Source organism: Myotis myotis, unplaced genomic scaffold (genome assembly GCF_014108235.1).
Source record: "Myotis myotis isolate mMyoMyo1 unplaced genomic scaffold, mMyoMyo1.p scaffold_m19_p_4, whole genome shotgun sequence".
NCBI lineage: Eukaryota > Metazoa > Chordata > Mammalia > Chiroptera > Vespertilionidae > Myotis > Myotis myotis.
In genome coordinates, this window is record NW_023416346.1 from 11,755,640 (window position 1) to 11,774,751 (window position 19,112).

The following is a 19,112-nucleotide window of genomic DNA, read 5'->3' on the forward strand; positions in this document are numbered from 1 at the left end:
GTGGGCAAGGCAGGCGCGGGGATAGACGGGCATCCAGAGACAGGGTGCTCAGACCAGGCTGGGGGCAGTAGAGGTGGAAGGAAGGGAGCAGATTCTGAATGGATCTTGAAGGTAGAGCCACCAGCACTTGCTGATAAGCTGGATATGGATGGCCCTGACCTCCTTAAATCCCCAGGAACCCTGCAATGCATTACCCTCCTCCCACAAAGGGGTCCGAAATCCCCCGCCTGCTCCGTGTGCCCCGCCTGCTCCCCATGTTCCCGGTCTGCTCCCCATGTTCCCGGTCTGCTCCCCATGTTCCCGGCCTGCTCCCCATATTCCCGGTCTGCTCCCCATGTTCCCGGTCTGCTCCCCATGTTCCCTGCCCTCTCCCTATGTGCCCAGCCTGCTCCCCATGTTCCTGGCCTGCTCCCCATGTTCCCTGCCCTCTCCCTATTTGCCCTGCCTGCTCCCCATGTTCCCTGCCCTCTCCCTATGTGCCCCGCCTGCTCCCCATGTGCCCCGCCTGCTCCCTATGTGCCCCGCCTGCTCCCCATGTGCCCCGCCTGCTCCCCATGTTCCCTGCCTGCTCCCCATGTTCCCTGCCTGCTCCCCATGTGCCCCGCCAGCTCCCCATGTTCCCCGCCTGCTCCCCATGTTCCCTGCCCTCTCCCTATGTGCCCCGCCTGCTCCCCATGTTCCCTGCCCTCTCCCTATGTGCCCCGCCTGCTCCCCATGTGCCCCGCCCGCTCCCTATGTGCCCCGCCTGCTCCCCATGTGCCCCGCCTGCTCCCCATGTGCCCCGCCTGCTCCCCATGTTCCCCGCCTGCTCCCCATGTGCCCCGCCCGCTCCCTATGTGCCCCGCCTGCTCCCCATGTGCCCCGCCTGCTCCCCATGTGCCCCGCCCGCTCCCCATGTGCCCCGCCTGCTCCCCATGTGCCCCGCCCGCTCCCTATGTGCCCCGCCTGCTCCCCATGTGCCCCGCCTGCTCCCCATGTGCCCCGCCCGCTCCCCATGTGCCCCGCCTGCTCCCCATGTGCGCCTGCTCCCCATGTTCCCTGCCCTCTCCCTATGTGCCCCGCCTGCTCCCCATGTGCCCCGCCTGCTCCCCATGTTCCCTGCCCTCTCCCCATGTGCCCCGCCTGCTCCCCATGTGCCCCGCCTGCTCCCCATGTGCCCCGCCTGCTCCCCATGTTCCCCAACCACCCATCTGTCCCAAGAGAAAAACCACACAGACTCCATTTTCCCAATGTTTAATTAGGAAAAAATGTACATGAACAAAGGAAAACTCATGCAACAAAAGAGGAGAGAGTGGGGTTTCCGGGACCTCGAGATGGGGCCAGATTCCTCGAAAGAGGCAGAAACACAAAGGAGTAAGGCACTGCCGCCTCAGCCCCTCGGGCGGGCGCAGGACAGGGCAGCTGAGGATGAGGGTCCAAAGGCAAGTCAGACACCACTGAGGAGGTTTGGCAGTAGGGCCGGGAGAAAGTTCTGGAGCCCCAGGCCCAGGTCAGGCCCCGGAATGAACGTCTAGTTACAGCTCTCAGGTGCTTGGAGAGAGCGGGGCCCCTTGAGGATGCGCAGTCCAAGTCCCAAGAGGTTTGGAGGGGGACGCTGTGGTCCCGCTGCAGGGGACCCCTTGGCACAGCCACAGTCCGAAGGCAGCTTAGGGTGCATCACCCCAAGCGCTGCTGGTGCCGAGGCCATGGCGAGGGCAAGGTGCCAAGGCTGATGGTGTCACAGGATCAGGACAACTCAAGGAAGAGAATGAGGTTGGCAACATCCCGGGGGGGGGGGCGGGGGGGGGGAGGCGGTATTTACAGATGGAGGCAGTGAGGCAGAGATAAATTAAATAAATAGGTGGTTGGGGGTATAAATAGTAAGGGGGGCAGGGGCTGTCACACACCTGGGCACAAGGGCAGGAGGCTGGGGGTATTGCTGCTGCTGGGGTGGGGGGCTAGGTCCTGTCACCCCCTCCCCGCCTGCAGGGCCCAAAGCAAGGCACTAATGAAGGGGGTTCGGGGGCATAGTGGCCCGCTGACCTGGCCTGCGCCACCCCATCCCGGGCTCAGCCCTGAGCCCCAGGCGTGAGCCCCCCCTCTCGACAGGACGACAACCCAGGACTGGGAAGCCCCCTCCTCACCGGCTTCGCCACCCTTAGCTGTTGCTGGACATGAGGCTGATGATCTGCTCCAGCTTCTGGCGCAGCTTATGCTTCCGACATGAGGCATCTCTGTCCAGGGCGGTGAGAACCTGCGGGAGGCCCGGAGCTGGGTTCGCTGTGGGAGGTGGTTTCCTCCCAGGCAAGGCCTCTGCCCAGGAGGTCTTGAGCTCTTCCCTCTCTCCAGCCTCAGCGCATCCCTCCTCCCCCTGCGGCCCTCAGGGCCCTAGGCGCCTGGGAAAGGCTCCAATCTCTCACCTCTGAACACACCTCCCGTCTCTTCCACCCCAGATCCACCTCCAGCTGCAGAACTTTCTTTTCTCTCTCCACAGCCAGAATGCGGCCCTCCCACGAGTGGTCTGGACTCACCGTCCCCGATCTCCCTTTCTCATCTCCTCCCAATTCCTCCCCCCCCCCAAAAAAACCTCTCTTGTCCAGGTCTCTACCATCTTGTCACCAAACCCAGCCAGCGTTCTCAGGCTCCTTGACCATCAGCACCTGACAGCTGAGTGCTCTCTCCTCCCTGACCCTCCTCCATGGGGCCGGGGTTCCTCACACATGTTCCAGGATCAGCTCTCTACTCTTGGGGTCCGTCCCACCTGCTGGCCACCCCCTCTTCTGTCTCTGCTACCGGCTCCCTTTCTTCTCTGCCACCTCTGAGTGTCCCAGGGCCCCAGGGCTCAATGCTCGGGCCACCGGTCCCTCTGCACCCACTCCCGGCCGCCCTGGCTGAGCTCATCCAGGCTCAGGGCCTTCAGGGCCATGTCCTGGCTCACAAATCCATATCTTCAGCCAACAATACATCCTGAGGTCCACACCTCTGTCCCTTGCCTCCTGCCACCTTGTCACAAATCCCACAAGCCCTAGAAAGGGCTGTCCATGCCCACCTTCTGGCCCCACCCTCCTCAGCCTGTCCCTCCCAATGCCCCTAAGCCCTCAACTCTTGCCCAACCAGAACTGTGTACTCTAGCCAGTGGCTTCTTTTCTGGGTCCTTTAAATCCCAGCATTGAGGCGAGTGTCATGTGTGCTGGCCTAGCGGCCTGCTTGGGGGAGTGATCACGAGCAATCTAACAGATGGGCTCCTGCCTGGCCGGTGTGGCTCAGTGGTTGAGCATCCACCTATGAACCAGGAGCTCCTGGGTTCGATTCCTGGTCAGGGCACATGCCTGGGTTGCAGGCTCCATCCCCAGTGGGGGGCGTGCAGGAGGCAGCCGATCAGTGATTCTCTCTCATCTTTGAAGTTTCTGTTTCTCCCTTTCCCTTCCTGTCTGAAATCAATAAAAATATATTAAAATAAATAAATAAAAGATGGGCTCCCTATCCCCTCTGTCCCCTCCACGTCCTGTGGCATTCCTCGACTCCCACCCAGACCCCTGCTTTGTCACTCCGGGAGCAGCACACACCTCCTGGTGGTACTTGGTGACATAGAAGTAGAGCTCACTGAGCGCGCTTAGGACACTGAAGTCGCTGGCATGGAGGCGGGACTGCTCCACCAGGTAGGCGTCCATGTCCTGGTCACTGATGGATGCCATCTTTGCAATGTCCCGGTAGTACCTGTTGGGACCCTGAGGTCACACACATGGGCAGGTGGCACAAAAGTCCAAGTCCCTGCCCTGGCTGCCAGGCCAGCCTCGGGGCCTTTGTCCTATAGTTGGCCCACCTCAGAGAAGCCAGCCCACAGAGGGGCAGCTCCTGCCCCCCTCCACCCACGGCAGCTCCCCCGGGACTGCCTGGTTCCACCTCCCCACAACCTGGGGCCACAGGGCAGGGCCCACCTCTCCACCCAACTCTTGTAGTTTGGGATGTCCTTGGCATAGAGCAGCTTATTGGAGGGTGAGTCCTTGCCCAGGCGGTGCTCGGACGTGGAGCAGGAGTCCATGAAGGTCTGGGCCACCACCGACAGGCAGGCGTCCGTGATGCTGCTCTTGTGGATGTCGAACACAAACTGCGGATTCTTGATCACATTCACCCAGAAGCGCAGGGGCAGGCTGCATGGACGGACACACACCCGCAGCTCCCTCGTCTCCCAGAAGCACCCTCCTAGTGCCCTTCCCTTCCATGGTTCCTGACTGGCCAGCCCACGTCTTACCCAGAGCAGCAAGAGTGACATGTTTAGGGTTAACAGCCTTTTCTTTAAGTTTCTGCCAGAGACATAAAGAACTACCACATGGGGGCCGGCAGGCATGGCTCAGTGGTTGAGCGTCAACCTATGAACCTGGAGGTCATGGATCGATTCCAGGTCAGGGCACATGCCCAGGTTGCGGGTTCGATCTCCAGTAGGGGGCGTGCAGGAGGCGGCTGATCAATGATTCTCTCCCATCATTGATGTTTCTATCTCGCCCTCCCTTTGCCTTCTTCTCTGAAATCAATAAAAATATATTTCTTGCCCTGGCTGGTTTGGCTCAGTGGATAGAGCATCGGCCTGCGGACTGAAGGGTCCTGGGTTCGATTCCAGGTCAGGGCACATGCCTGGGTTGCGGGCTTGATCCCCAGTGAGGGGCGTGCAGGAGGCAGCCGATCAATGATTCTCTCTCATCATTGATGTTTCTCTCTCTTCTCTCTCTCCCTCTCCCTTCATCACTGAAGTCAATAAAAAATATATATTTAAAAAAATTATATAATATATATATATATATTTCTTAAAAAAAGAGCTACCACATGAGCCGAGCTACCAGCATCTGTGCCCCATGCAAGGCCCTGAGGGCTAAGGGCCACTGCTGGGTACTGGCCCCACTAACCCCAGGCAAAAGCCCTACAGAGCCCACCTCCGAATGGCGCTCACTCGCCCTCTTTGCTTGCTGCCACCTTGGATGCTGGTCCTCTCCTGCCTGGACAGCCACTCCAGCTCCCATCAGTTGCCCCGACTAACTCTGTGGTCCCTGAGTCTTGGCAAAGCCAGCAGCCTCTTCTGACCATCCACCCCTAGAGGGGCCGGCAGCAGGAGGGCGCAGGGCAGTACCAGTTGCTCTTCCAGGTGTGGCGCACGTCAGGGTCACTGATCTGGCGCTGGTCGGCCTGCTCATCGAGGAAGTCGAACATGTACTTGATGGCCAGGGGCAGGGCCGAGCCCCGGTGCGCCGTGCTGAACACTGTCTCAAAGAGGTCATCCACAAACTTCTGCAGCGTGCCCTGCGGGGGACAGCAAACATACAGGCCGTGAGGCAGCTGGGTCGCGATGTCCCTGCAGCAGGACAGAGGGGGACAAAGGGGGACAGAGGCTTGGCAGTGAGAAGGTGGCACGGGGCCGGCCCGCACCTTGGTGGCCAGTAGCCGCGTCAGGTAGATCTCGGAGACCATCTTGCTGCCACGGTCCCCCTCGCGGTGGTCGGCGTGGTCGTGGTTCTTCACCAGGTGCCACAGCTTGGTGCCCGTCTCCTGGTCAGGCGTGATCATGGGCGCCCGAGAGCGGAGGCTGTCGGGGCTGCTGGCCGTGCGAAGCAGGCTCTCTGGGGCAGAGGACCAGTTGGCTCCTTAGGCAGCGGGGCCCCACCAGCCACCGCGGGGGCGCTTGCCGTACTCTGTCCTGGGGGCCGAGCAGGCTGAGGGGACCTGTATGCTCTTGCCGACCCACCCACTACTAATCTCTAAGGAACTGGAGATCTTCCAAGGCCAAAGCCCAGGGAGGCCACCAGAGTCAGCTGGCTGCTCCGACAGGGGCTCCCCGTGACCGCGGTCACAGCCTCATAGGGCACATGGAGGCCCCCACACAGGACACCTACCGTAGCGGCTGAGGGAGCGGGTGAAGGTGAAGGAGTTGGCCATGTTATAGGCGGACACTTGTTTGGGCACCAGGGCCACCAAGGAACCATCTGTCACCTGGAGAACCCCAGAGACAAAGGGGGCAGTGCAGGTGGCTGAGGAGCCCAGGGGCCTGGGTCATGCTCCCCCTCCCCCGTCCAGACCCTGCAGTGTGCACAGAATAGCTCCCAAGGCTCCCTGAGGAGGAAGGGAGCCAGAACCCTGCTCCTGTGTCATCAGGGCAGGGCCATAGCTCCCAGGTGGCCCCGGGGGTGAGCGGGGCCCCGGCCCCTCACCTGGTAGTGGGCCAGTGAGTTGACCCTCTTCCAGTCACACTCGATCTTGGTGGTGACATCTTCATCCTGGAGGATGATGCGGGCCATGCGGCCCTGGCGCCACTCTGTGGGCCACAGACAGCCCTTGAGGTCCTGCCCAGTGCCCCCCGAGACCCCGGGCCCACTCCACTCAGAGGACAGAGTCCAGGGACGGAGGAGAGGGGAGGCCTCACCCAGGTCCATGTCCTCAGCCTTGGGACGCTGGGAGTAGGGGATGCCCTTGTACACGGCATCCAGCAGCTTATCTTTGGCCTGGGTGATGCTGTCACAGTTGAGAACCTTCACGGGGACCTGAGCGCTGCCCTCACTCTCCGGGCACACGCAGTACAGGGTCTGCGGCCGAGGAGAAGCGCAGGGTGGGTCCTGGGCGAGGCTTCCCCCCCACACCCAGAGCCCTGCCCGCCAGGCCCCCCATTCACCAGCATCTTGTAGTCAATCTGCTGCCGAATGAGTTTATCCTCACTCAGGGAGTAGCGCGCCTCGCCCGTGATGGCGTCGATGGGGCCCTTCTCCATCTGCTGCTTGATGGCGCAGTAGAGCAGGAAGAGCGGCTCCCCCGCGCACTCCTGCAGCGAGAGGCGGGCGCATGGCTGCCTGCCCCATGGCCAGCTGCCTCCCCACCTCCCCGGCCCGCAGCCCTCCCGCCCAGTGCACCTTCAGAAACTTATGCAGCAGGAACGTGAACCAGTTGGTAAGCATCTTCTCAGCCACTGACTCCGTCCTAGGGCGCAAAGGTTACTGGGGCCCTAGCCGGGCAGGGGAGGGGGCGGTTCAGGGGGCAGGCTGGCGGAGGGTAGGGCTGGGGTTGGGACGTACCTGCGCAGCAACAGCTTTGGATGGTTCTTGCTCTCAAGGTTTTTCTCGATGAGGTCTGCCAGCAGTTGCTTGAGCAGCCCCGTGGCGTAATCGAGGCGGCTCTGGAGGGCCACCATGGTGAGCGAAGCCACGGTGCCGCGGTCCCGCATGGAGAAGCTACTCTGGGCCTCCAACGTGTGAATGAACGTGAGCACAAAGGCGCGGCTGTGCAGCAGCTGCCCGAACAGGCGCAGAGCCTTCTCGACATTAGGGGGCGTCTGTAAGGGACAGGGGGCGTCAGATGGTGGCACAGTGGCCCTGGGGACGGCAGGGCGCAGGCAGGCCAGGTAGGGGCTCACATCCAGCTCCTTGAGCACCGGGTGGGCCTCGATGCCTGGGAAGAGCACGCGCACGGCATAGGTCCGGTAGTCCAGGAAAGGGATCTGCACCACGTCCATGTGGTTCGTCAGCTCGTTGATGTCTGTCTGCAGCTCAGCAAAGGCTGGGAGGGGCAGGGAGGAAGAGTGAGCAGAGCAAGAGGAGGCCGGCGCCCCGCACCCCCACCCCGCACTGCACCCCCACTCTGCACTGCACCCCCACTCCAGGCACCTTCCTTGCATTCCAGAGCCACGCGGGACTCCAAGTTGTCCATCTGGAGCTGGAGCCGCTTGAGCGTGCGGTCTGCATCCTGAGTCTTGCGCTTGTAGGCGACCAGCACAGCGGTGATGGCCAGCAGCAAGAGCCCGCCCCCGGCCGCCAGCCCCACCATGGCCGGCAGGGTCAGCGCCCGCTCGGCCGTGATGTGTAGGGTGCCCAGCCAGAACTCCAGGCCGCCCACCAGCACCTACGGGGAGAGGCTTACCATGAGCTGACCCCCACACCTGCCCCACCGGCCCCTGGGGGCCTTCCCACCCCCTACCCACCATGACAGGCTGCCGGCCCGTCTGGCTGGGTGAGTCACACAGGAGTTGCGTGTCCGAGACGGTGAGTGCACATGGCTGGCCCCCAATCAGCACGGTGTAGTTGAGGCGAGAGCTGCCCGCTGCTGCGGGGATCAGATTCTTGCCCTGTGCATGGAGGGCACGGTCAGCCAGGGCTCCCCCCCCCGCCCCTCCCAGCCCTTGTGCCCCACCAGCACCTTCAACACCACGTGGGAGCCAGGTTTGACATCCAGGACGCCAGAGGGCCCAAGTGGCTCAAAGCTGGGGTCAGGGTAGTAGGTGAAGGAGGACCGGTTGAGGGAGCGGGCTGTCTGCACATGGTCCAGCAGGAAACCAAACTCATCAGGGTGCTCGCCTTGGGCCCGTGGCTGGGGCCGCCCCGGGAAGATGCCAGGGGCCTTACACAGCATGGCAGTGTCGTTGATAACCTGGCACGTCTGTGTGGACAAAGGCGGGCAGTCCAGCACATGAGACCATGCATTGCAGGGGCAGGGGTGGGGCGAGGGCAGCTGGCACTCACATTGGTGGTCTCGATGCCTCGGTACTTGGCCCGGACCCGGGGTTCTTGGACTGTCAGCAGGTGGGTCCCACTGACAGTGATGGCAGTGCTTCCGCTGGGGACAGGGAGGAGGGGCCTCAGACTCTGTCCCCCAATGCCCCCAGCCCAGCCCTGGAGAGCTATGAAGGCTGCAGTGGGAGCCTAGGGCCTCCTACAACTCAGGTCGCTGGGCCCAGGTTTAATATATTTTTATTATTTATTTCGGAGAGGGAGGGAGAGGGAGAAAGAGATAGAAACATCAATGATGAGAGAGGATCATTGATTGGCTGCCTCCTGCGTGTCCCTTACTTGGGGACCGAGCCCACAATCCAGACATGTGCCCTGACCGGGAATCAAACCGTGACCTCCTGGTTCATAGGTCGATGCTCAACCACTGAGCCACACTGGCCTGGCTAAGGGCTCAGGCTTAGAGGAGGTATAATTTGATGCCCAAGGGCCCAGCCATCAGGCAAGGCCCCAGGACAGGAGCTTGGGGACCCATTCTCTCTTCTCTAGAGTCTTACTTGATTATACTCCAGGTGGGCTCAAGGCGAGTGACAGTAGGGTCCTGGGTGTAGGTATAGAGAACTCCGGGGCTGGAGATGTTAGCACGGTCAATGGCCAGGGTGATGGGGGCCTGGCTGGGGCCCAGGGTGGAAACGGGCGAGATACACACGATTGCTTCGGCATCCCTCCTACATGGAAAGTGGAGAGCTTTGAGTAGGTGGCCCAGGGCCCTCACCGGGCAACCAAATGCCCATCCCAAGACTGGCAGGGCCCTACCCACCTCACAAACTGGCACTCGCCATCTCTCACGATCACTGTGACCGTGCTGCCGGCATCTAGAGAACTTCCAGAGATGGTGAGCCTCGTGCCCCCAGAAGCTGGGCCCCGACTGGGACGCACACGGTCGAATGTCGGGGTCTGTGGGAGAAGCAGCCCTGAGGGGAGGGAGGAGGCAGCCCAGTGCGGGTCGCGCGCGCCCTCACAAGGGGTGGGTGTGGGAAGGGCCGGGCGGCTCACACACCACAAAGCTGTAGAGCTGCTCTGATTGCGTGCGGAAGTCGGCAGAACAGTCGCCTACACACAGCTCCACGGGCCCCGGTGGTGGGCTGGGCACCAGCGACTCCTCCATCTCACACACGATCCTAGGGGTCAGAGAAGGTCAGGGCCAGCCTCGGAGCAGCAGCCTGGGTGCCCGCCCAGCCACACTCACCTCTCGGCGCTGATGTACTCAGCGGGAATGGAATTGCAACGCACGCCGGCCACCCGAAGGCCTACCTCTCGGTAGGTGAGGCCTAGGTTCTCACCCTCGATGGTGACTCGGGTGCCTCCCTCCTTGGGCCCCATGAGTGGGTGAATCTGCAGAGCAGGACAAGAGGTGAGAGGGTGAGCCAGACCGCTGGGTGTCTCGTATGCGGAAGGTGTGAGAGGCTCACCTGGGTGATGCGGGGGTGGCTACAGCGGGTGCCCTTCTGGCTCGGGTGCATCCAGTTGGTCTTGGGGGCCAGACAGTGGGCACGCAGCTGGCACCTGTGCTCCGAGATGCACCAGCCACAGTTGAAGCGGGGGTCGGCCTTGAGGCAGAGGCCGCAGCTGGGTCGCTGTGCCCAGCATTTATACAGGATAGCTGCGGACACAGGGGTCACTGCTGGGGGTGGCTATGGGGAGCCAGGGCCACTCAGGGTCCCCGTTAGACCTGGCCCCAGTTCATGCCAACTCTGCCCCAGGAGGCAAGCTCCTCCACCCTATCTTTTTTTTAAATACATTTTTATTGATTTCAGAGAGGAAGGGAGAGGGAGAGAGAGAAATATCAATGATGAGAGAATCATTGATTGGCTGCCTCCTGCATGCCCCCCACCCCCCTGGGGACAGAGCTCGCAACCTGGGCATCTGCCTTTGACCGGGAATTGAAGCATGACTTCCTGGTTCATAGGCTGACACTCAACCAATGAGCCATGTTGGTCGGGAACCTACGCCCCATCTAGCCCCTCACCTCGGAATGTGGCAGGCTTGTCGATAGGGAAATCTCCATCCCAGACCACAGAGAAGTCCAGCTCAGTGTCACCATACTCGTCACCTTCATAGGAGTACTGGGGGAGAGGGACCACACGACCCCTCAGAAGGTGCCCTGCCACAGCTACTTGAGGCTCCCAGGCCAGTCAGTGAGCTGGGCACAGGCCAGGGAGAGGAGGTGTACAGGCCGGGAGAGTGGGGCACAGGTGGGGGAGCGGGGTACAGGCCGGGGGGTGGGGGGAGAGGCGAGGCACGGGGCCTCACCGAGGCGTTCTGGCACTGCACGCTGCTGCTGTTGAAGCGCACAGCAGGCACACGCTGCTGCCGCCCCTGGACCCGGACCACGCACTCGTAGTTCTTCTGGCCTGACTGCGGCTGCGGCAGGTTCTTGGCCCGCAGGGTAAGGGGTTGCATGACACCCACTGGGATCAGGAGGTCCCCGCTGGGCAGGATCTCAGGGCAGCCCTTGGGGAGGATGGAGAATGCCCATCAGCCACACACCAACTGCTGCCATCCTGGCCCAGCAGGGCGCCAGCCCCACATTGAGGAGGCTCCAAGGAACTGAGAATCAAAGGCAGAGAAGCCAGAGGCCAGCCCACCCGGAGCCCGACCCCCTCGCGCGCGGCACCCGCCTCACCTCGGGGCTGTGGACCCTGCCCTCCTGGAAGGAGCACTCGTGGGGGTGGCTGGTACACACGTGGCGGTACTTACACCAGTGGCAGGGGTAAGGGCTGCCAACGCAGGACATGCACCTGGTGGGGGTGGGGAAGGCTTCAGAAACAACAGAGAAGGCCAGGCTGCCCCCTCGCCACCCCTCCTAGGGGACATAGGGGGAACCGAAGGAAGAAGGCGCCAGGGCACATCTGAGGCCTGCACAATGCAGCAAGGGATGAAGTGGCGTGGGGGCAGAGCTCAGCAAGGCCAGTACTCACGACTGATGGAAGCTGCAGTTGTAAAAGACAAAGTCGGTCCCGGCGAACCGCACACCTGTCTCCTTGGAGAGCAGCTGCAGCCGCACAGTGCGCGTGGCCCCTGCAGCAAGCCCAAGGATGGCTGTGAGCCAGCTGGGGACAGACAGTGCCCCCTCCCGAGCGGCCCAGCCACTGACCATGTCCCCTGGTGAGAGCCCGGAGCTCCTGGAGAGAGGGCGAAGGGCAGCGCAACTCCCCGGAGGGCAGCAGGACGGCCTCGTTCTCCGCCACCTCCTCGAAGGCACAGCTCACGCCTGCGCTGAGGTCTGGCACATTGCGCATGGCCACGGTCAGCTGCGAAAGGCAGGGGACTCAGCAGGGTGCACCCCTCAACACGCACCTGCATTGGCCCCCACGCCCCACCCCACTCACTCGCCACTCCACTTACCTGCACCCCGGGCGATGTCACTGACACATTGTTGGGCCGGACCCGCACCTGGACACACTTGCTCAGCTCTTCCGCAAAGCCATACGGGGCTGAGGCGCCCGGACAGGCCCCTTCTCGACAGCATCTGTGTGGGGTCAGCCACAGCCCATCCCGCATCTGCCCTGGGAGGGCTCTGTCCAAGGCTCACTGGGAGCCTGGGGGGAAAGGGGACAGCCGGCCCCAGCCCACAGCGCCTTGGCCCATGGGGTCCTAGTGACGTCACTTGGGGTGGAGCTTCTGCTCATTAGCTGGAGAAAGTGGAAGGGGGGGAGGGGGAGGCCACAAGGGCCTGGCTGGGAGATGTGAACATGTGGGCAAGGGCAGGTACCACCCTCCCCAACCAACATGCCTGGTGGCTTCTCCCAGGAGCAGAGCCTCCCTGAGCCATCGTCACCACCCAGCCCCACACCGCCTCCCTCACCTGTGCTGCAGCACACACCAGCCACAGTGCGGGTCCCTGGAGCCCAGGCAGGCTGCGCAGCTTGAGTACTGCTCGCATGTCTCCACTGGGAGCTGGCTCACCTGGGGACAACCTTGTCAGCACCCGCCCCGCCCCCACACAGCCGCCCGCCGCCACCGCCTCGGGGCCCACCTGCTTCTCACTCAGGAGGTAGATGTGCTGGTGGTCGGGGCTGAAGAGCAGGTCTCGTAGTATGGGGCTGCCGTCCACCACGGGCACTGTCTCATACAGGTGGGCGTCCTGGGAGCCATCAACTCGGACCTGGGGCCACAAGACCGGGGAAGAGGGACAACAAGCCAGTCTGAGGCCACAGCAGCACCCCATGCGCCCCCGGGCATCCTCCTCTAGGGCCAGGGACTTCCCAAGTTGTGGCTGAGCTGAAGCCAGGGCGTGGCTCAGCACTTGAACTTTCCCTGACCCCGGGATCCCCAGGGCCAGGGGACGGAGGGCTCAAAGGCCAGCCCCTGGATGTCCTTGGGGGTGACTCAGCCAGCCAGAAGGCACTCCCAGGAGATAGAGACAGAGATATTATTGATGTCCAGGGATGGGGGACAGGGATGATATCCAAAGGGGAAGAGGTTTTTAGGGTGATGACAATGTCCTGGAATGAGACGGTGGTGGTGGGGTGGTTAGGGTTGCGCAACTCTGCGAACTTACTAGAAGCCCTGGAATGTATGCTTGAAGCAGGGGAAGTGTATGGGATGGGAATTATACCCCAAGGGAGCAGGCTCAGCCCAAGACCTCAGCAGCTCCTTTCAAAAGCCTTCCCCCAGCCACTGACACCGCCCCCGCCCCCCTGGGGATAGCTCTGCAATTGCCTGGCAAACAGGATGAGGAGCGGAAGCCGCCCTGACTCCTGTCCCTTTAGGACACGCCAGAGGTCCCAGGGGCTCATCTCCCCATTTCCCACCAGCCCCGGTCCCAGAACAGCAGCAACTGAGGTCCCCACTGCACAGGAACAGGCAGGAGGGCAAAGATGATTATGTCCGCATTCATTTGACTAAGGATCTAGCAACGATGGCTAAACCACGGCCACCTGCTCTCCTGGCAGGGACGCCCCAAGATAGGTCTGGTCTCTGTTCCCACAGCCCTAGCAAGCAGGCGATTCAGGCCAAAGTGAGCCTGGGTGCTGGTAGGGGTGGATGGCTGTGGGGGCTGCCCATGGATCCTGGCCAGGCTCCTGGGGCCCAGCCTGGGAAGTCCCCCTTCCCCTACGGGCTGTGTACTGTTCAGGGTCTTACAGGGTGCGTCTGCACATTCTTGTCCCTACCCCTCATCCCGGATCTCAGTCTGCCCCCATGTCTACATGCCAAGGGGGCCAGGGCGTACCTTCTTCAGACTGCCGCTGCGCGTGCCAATGAAGACCACGGAGTGCTGGTGGTAGGTGTAGGCGGCCACACTAGCCATGCCATCAGTGCTGTCCGCCAGCAGGGGCAGCCCCTCGATCACGTGCAGGCCGCCCAGCGGCTGGTTCAACACCAGCCCGCAGAAGTTCCCATTTATCTGCATGGGCTGGGGAAACAGCAGGAATGCATGTGAGACTTGAAGCTTGGGGGCCACTGGACAGAGGCCAAAAGACCCCACATTAGGGAAGGGAGCAGGATCTGCAAGTTGTTCCTCACCAGCTAAGACTAACCCCTTGCCCTGGACTCCACAGGAAATTGGGGAACGAGGAGGTAGATGCAGGAAGGAGATGGAGGAGGGAGACGGATGGTGGAGGGAGAGGATGCAGGAGCAGAAAAGGAGAGCGAGGCCTGGGCCTGCAAGTGGTTGAGTGTTGACCTATGAACCAGGAGGTCATGGTTCAATTCCCAGTTAGAACATGTGCCCAGGGTTGCAGGCTTGATCCTCAAGGTAGGGTATACAGGAGGCAGCTGATCAATGATTCTCTCTCATCATTGATGTTTCTGTCTCTCTCTCCCTCTCCCTTCCTCTCGGAAATCAATAAAAATCCTATCTAATAAAGAGGGAATATGCTAATTGACCCTTATGCTGTTGCAAAGATGGCAGCGCCCACAGACAATAAGGAGGGAATATGCTAATTGACTGTCCTGCCCTCAAATATGGCGGCACCCACAGCCAATAAGGAGGGAATATGCTAATTGACTGCAGGGGAGGGAAGTTGGGGGTGACCAGGCCTGCAGGGAGGGCAGTCAGGGGGGACCAGGCCAGCAGGGGAGGGCAGTTGGAGGGTACCAGGCCTGCAGGGGAGGGCAGTTAGGGGTGACCGGGCTGGCAGGGGAGGGCAGTTGTGGGCAAACAGGCCTGAAGGGGAGGGCAGTTAGGGGTGACCAGGCTGGCAGGGGAGGGCAGTTGGGGGTGATCGGGCCTGCAGGGGAGCAGTCGGGCGTCAACCGGGCTGGCAGGGGAGTGGTTAGGGGGTGATCAGGCTGGCAGGCAGAAGCGGTTAGGGGCAATCAGGCAGGCAGGCGAGCGGTTGGGAGCCAGCAGTCTTGGATTGTGAGAGGGATGTCCGACCGCCAGTTTAGGCCTGATCCCTGTGGGACATCCCCCGAGGGGTCCCAGATTGGAGAGGGTGCACTGGGCCTCTAGTGTATATATAAAAAAGAGATGGGACAGGCTGGCAGACTGTCACTAACTCAGTGAGGGACACCCAGGAGATGGAGCAAGAAGCAGGAAAAGGGAGGCGTGGTCCGCAAGTATAGAGTGGCCGCCAAGAGAGCTGGTGAGAAGGCAGGCAAGGGGAGCAGCAGATGCAGGGAGAGAACGAGAGAGGACAAGCGTCCCTGAGAGTGAGAAGCGGATGTGCCAGGGCTGAAGCCCGCTGTGCTCACAGTGTTGATGCAGGGCAGCTCCTTGTTGAGCAGCCAGGGCAGGGCCAGTGTGCCCTCCCCCCGATAGCATGACTGGATGCGGCGCCGGATGTGAGCATTGATGGTGCTGAGGGTGAAGAGGCAGAGCACGGTCTGCCGGGGCGGGCTGGCCCGGTTCTTCTGGCCCTGTGAGAAGATGGTGAAGAGAACGTCCTCGTCAGCCGGCACACCCAGGGCCTGGGCCAGCAGCAGGCCGGGCTTGGCCAGGTGCGCACTCTGCACCAAGCGGTACTCCACGCCGCGCCAGGAGCAGCCGATGGGAAACTCCACGTAGGAGTAGAACTCCGAGTCCCCGGCGCACATGCGCACGATCTTGGACGTGAAGAATTTCTCGCCCGCTGTGTCCAGCAGCGTCTGCTGGGTGTCCAGCTGCAGCGTCAGGAAGTACACGAAGGAGGCGCTCACGAAGCCATAGATGTAATAGATGTCAAAGGCGGGGTACAAGGACAGGGTGTCCGAGGGGATCTTGATCTGCGAGGAGACAAACTCATCCTGGTATACCTGGAGAGCAGGTCGAGGAGAGAGCATGGGGTGAGGCCTGGCTCTGTCACCTACCTCCCAAACTCTGGCCCCTCAGCCCCTAAACATGGTTCCCCCAGGGCTTCCCTCATGACCTCCTCCCGCCTCCCCTCCCCAAACACACAGTCACAGGAGCCCAGAGCAGCCCCATCCTGTGCCTCAGCCCATCCTTCTATCTTCGGGAGCTTGTCCCCTCTAGGACCTGGGCTCTCCCGGAGGTGGAGCCAGGACAGAGTGAAGGCAGGAGGGACACAGGTGCTGGCTCTCGAGGGGCAGGAGGAGAGGCGAGGGGAGGAGGGTGAACAGACAGGCAGGCTCACCCACCAGACTAAACATGTCGGCACTGTCCTCGTCACTGATGAGCTTGCGGGAGCTCAGGGTGGGGAAGTACTCAGACTTGCCGTCCACGGCGGTGCCCACAAACAGCTTGCTGGGCCCCTGACCCTGCTCCACGATGACCCCAGCCATGGAGTCGGGCTCCTGGGCCCCCGAGAGGTAGTGCTCTTTGCGGTGGTGGGGCTCGCCCAGCTTGAAGAGGTCATCCAGGCGCAGAAACTGGCAGATGCCTTGCCAGATGCTGCCGCAGGCCACCAAGCGGCGGGCAGCGTAGTCTATGAGAAGCAGCTTGTTCACGTTGTCCACGGGTGCCAGGCGGTGGGTGCACACACGCATACTGGGCGGTGGGTAGCAGCGAGCATTGTCCTCCACGGGCCCCGTGACGTGGGCCCGCAGCTCAGTCAGGTTGGGGGCCAGCTTGAAGACTCGGTTCACTGCCCCCACAAATACCTCCCCGGTCACCCGGTGCACAGCCAGGTGGGTGAGTGTGGTGTCTGTCACTGAGAAGGCAGTGAAGGGCCTGCTGCCACCCAAGGCCCCCCCCATGGCAAGGAGGAGCAGCGGGAGGAGGCAGACAGTGGGCATGGCCGGCGGCTGTGCTCCGGGAAAGAGCCTGAGGAGAGATGGGGAGTGCCGAGTAAGAGGCCCCTGGCCCAGGCTGCAAGCTCTTTTTCTGCCCCGGGACCCCCAGCAGGGTAAGCTCCATGCCACAGTCGGTGGGAGTCACTCATTCACCCACCACCATGCCAGAGCCAGAGCCCCAGATGGTGAACTCGGCTGGGAGAGGAGGGGCCTCCAGCAGGGCGCGTGAGTGAGCAGTAAGCACAGGCAGGCTTGGGGGCCATCAATCATCCCCCACCCCCACCAACCCCCCACCCCTGGAAAGGAGCCAGGAGGCCTCGCCTCAACTGGGCCACACCCAAGGGGGCAGCAGAGCCAGATGCTGGGAAAGGCAGGGCGGGAGGCCCTCCTGGAATGAGACCCGAACACCAGATCCCAGAGCTGAGGGCGGCTAGCCACACACAAGAGCCACAGTAGGCAAACCCCAGGCCACAGAGACGCCCCACGCCCAAGTTGGGGGAAGGGGAAAGGCAGGGAGAGAACAATCACAAGCGGGGGGGGGGGGGGGGGTGGAGGAGGGGGGAGGGGAACACCATTCCAGAGTGGCATTGCCACCAGGGGCCTCAGGACAGAGGTCTGGGGCATCACCACACTCCCAGTCCTGGCCTCCTCACCCTGAGGGCCTCCCTCAGCCGGCTGTCCAGGAACCTGCTGTCTGGCCTACGGAGATCGCAACACAAAGCCAAGTCTCGCCTGCTCTCCCCTCCTCCCCAACCAGGCACCACCGAGACAGACATAAGTCAGGCTCTGCTCAGGCACAGCCAGATGGCCCGGGCAGCCCTGTGCAGCTCTCCTTACAGACCCAGAGGTTAGCTGGATAAGGAGAGGTGCCAGGGGGCCCAAGGAACCCCATGAAAGGGGATCATAATCCCCAAATAGAGACTTTGGGGGAAAGGGAGTAGGGGCTGTAAGGACCCAGCTTGCCTGAGTCTTCACCCCCAGGCCACACCCAGCTCCCCTGCCAAATCCAGGTGGCAAAGATAGCACAGCAGTGTCATAGCAGCCAACGGGGGCAGCCAACACGGCAGGGCTCAGTGCTACCCTCTCAGTGCCCAAGCCCCAAGGGAGATGCAAGGTACCCAGCTTCGGGGAGAGGGAGGGCCAGGGGTGTGTGTGCCAGGAACCAAACCAAGGAGGTGCAGAAGAGAGAACAGAAAAAAAGCATTTGCTGGAACAAGAAGCAGGCCCAGCTTGAAACTGCAAAGTTTCAGCTCAGACTGATCACCTTTCCAGGACTCTTTTGTCAGGTCCGCATCCTAGACCCCTAATGCAACAAACAGCCAGAGAAGAAAGAAAGGCGAGAGAGAAGAGAGGCCGCCGCGCACCCTCACCTCCTCCACACCCCGCAGGAACACAAGCATAGGAATGGGGGCCGGGACAGGTCGGGAGGAAGACCTGGAGAGGCAGGATTTGCATCCCAAGCACCCCATTCCAACTTCCACCTGTAAGTGGGAGCCCGCGGCGTCACACGCACGCACACCCCTCTGCTACAGCCCAGGCAGCAGAGCCCGAGGAGGAGACCGCCCCTCGCAGAGACATGGCTCCAGCGCCCGTTCCCCACCGTCCCCAATGCCCCTACCGTGCTGTTCGCCAGGCTCGCCCTGCCCCCCAACCAGGGGCACCCCTCGGCCGACCCACGGGGACCCTAGTGGATGGAGGCGCCACAGCAGTCCTTGGAGAGGCCGCTCCTCCGCCACAAAGGGTCCCCATTGGGCAGGGGGGCTGGGCTCGTGCGGGGCACGGAGGACCAGTCAGGCCTGCGCCCAAGGAGCAGGAGGAAAGGCAGGGCCCCACCCCCTCAAGGCCGACGGAACCCTCGGGCTGCCCGAACCCCCGGCCGCGGAGCAGGCTGGCCCCGCACGGGCGGCGGGGGACGGCGGCCACCTACCTGCCCCTCCGCCGCCGCCTCTGGCTCCGGGTGGCCGCCCACCAGCCACGTGGACGCGTCCCTGAGCCCCACACCGGCTCCGATGGCGCGCCCCCGCCGCCGCGCCCCGCGCCGTGCGCCCTCTGCCCGGATCCCGACCGCCGCTGCCGCCGCCGCCGCCGCCCACACACTGGGCAGGCCCCCGGCCGCCGGGGCCTTTTAAACCCGGACCGTACCACCGCGCTGGGCGGGGGCGCCCAGGGAGGGCCGGGTGGCGGGGCGCATAGACCGGGGCCGCTCCTTTCCGGGGTCGGGGGAAGGCTCAGCGAACAACCTGGGCCCCGTGAGCTGCAGGGATCCCCGCTCGACGAGCTGACCCCCCCAACACTCACACAATGGCCGCGTCCGCAGCGCGCGCCTCTCCCCCCCCTCTCCTCCCCACCCGCTGCCTCGGGCAACCCTGGGACCCGCGCGCGCCCACGCCACACCCCCTCGGGCCCGGGGCGTGCGCACGGCTGACTCGGGGGCGCGCCGGCCCCGCCTCGCCCCGCCCCTGCGCCCGGAGACGCACG

General features: G+C 62.8%; 1 protein-coding gene across 2 annotated transcripts; it reads right to left on the reverse strand.

The window, feature by feature from the left end:
* Positions 1-1,217: 1,217 nt before the first annotated feature.
* Positions 1,218-18,874, reverse strand: PLXNA3 (plexin A3). 2 transcript variants are annotated; one of them, XM_036305643.1, is made up of 33 exons: positions 18,562-18,874; positions 16,041-16,665; positions 15,159-15,698; positions 13,693-13,875; positions 12,496-12,624; positions 12,325-12,425; positions 11,865-11,988; positions 11,614-11,770; positions 11,438-11,537; positions 11,143-11,257; positions 10,770-10,970; positions 10,486-10,582; positions 9,929-10,119; positions 9,706-9,851; positions 9,517-9,637; positions 9,277-9,413; positions 9,014-9,184; positions 8,472-8,565; positions 8,149-8,388; positions 7,934-8,077; positions 7,620-7,854; positions 7,370-7,512; positions 7,032-7,288; positions 6,870-6,936; positions 6,635-6,781; positions 6,389-6,548; positions 6,177-6,280; positions 5,862-5,958; positions 5,398-5,588; positions 5,102-5,271; positions 3,918-4,130; positions 3,546-3,696; positions 1,218-2,233 (listed from the first exon to the last, which is right to left on the reverse strand). In XM_036305643.1, the coding sequence occupies exons 2-33, from the start codon at positions 16,635-16,637 to the stop codon at positions 2,138-2,140; spliced, it is 5,619 nt and encodes a 1,872-aa protein (XP_036161536.1). In that variant the 5' UTR covers positions 16,638-16,665; positions 18,562-18,874; the 3' UTR covers positions 1,218-2,137. The 2 variants fall into 2 exon arrangements, with proteins under 2 accessions (XP_036161536.1, XP_036161537.1); XM_036305644.1 differs by lacking the exon at positions 18,562-18,874 and adding an exon at positions 17,288-18,490.
* Positions 18,875-19,112: the final 238 nt, after the last annotated feature.

Excerpts from the sequence above, each read along its gene's own strand:
- PLXNA3 (XM_036305643.1), bottom strand. The coding sequence starts at position 16,637 with ATGCCCACTGTCTGCCTCCTCCCGCTGCTCCTCCTTGCCATGGGGGGG. Across the intron at positions 9,185-9,276 it reads GGCGAGTGCCAGTTTGTGAG|GAGGGATGCCGAAGCAATCG; the intron begins GTGGGTAGGGCC and ends CTTTCCATGTAG. Across the intron at positions 8,566-9,013 it reads CCCACCTGGAGTATAATCAA|CGGAAGCACTGCCATCACTG; the intron begins GTAAGACTCTAG and ends CCCTGTCCCCAG.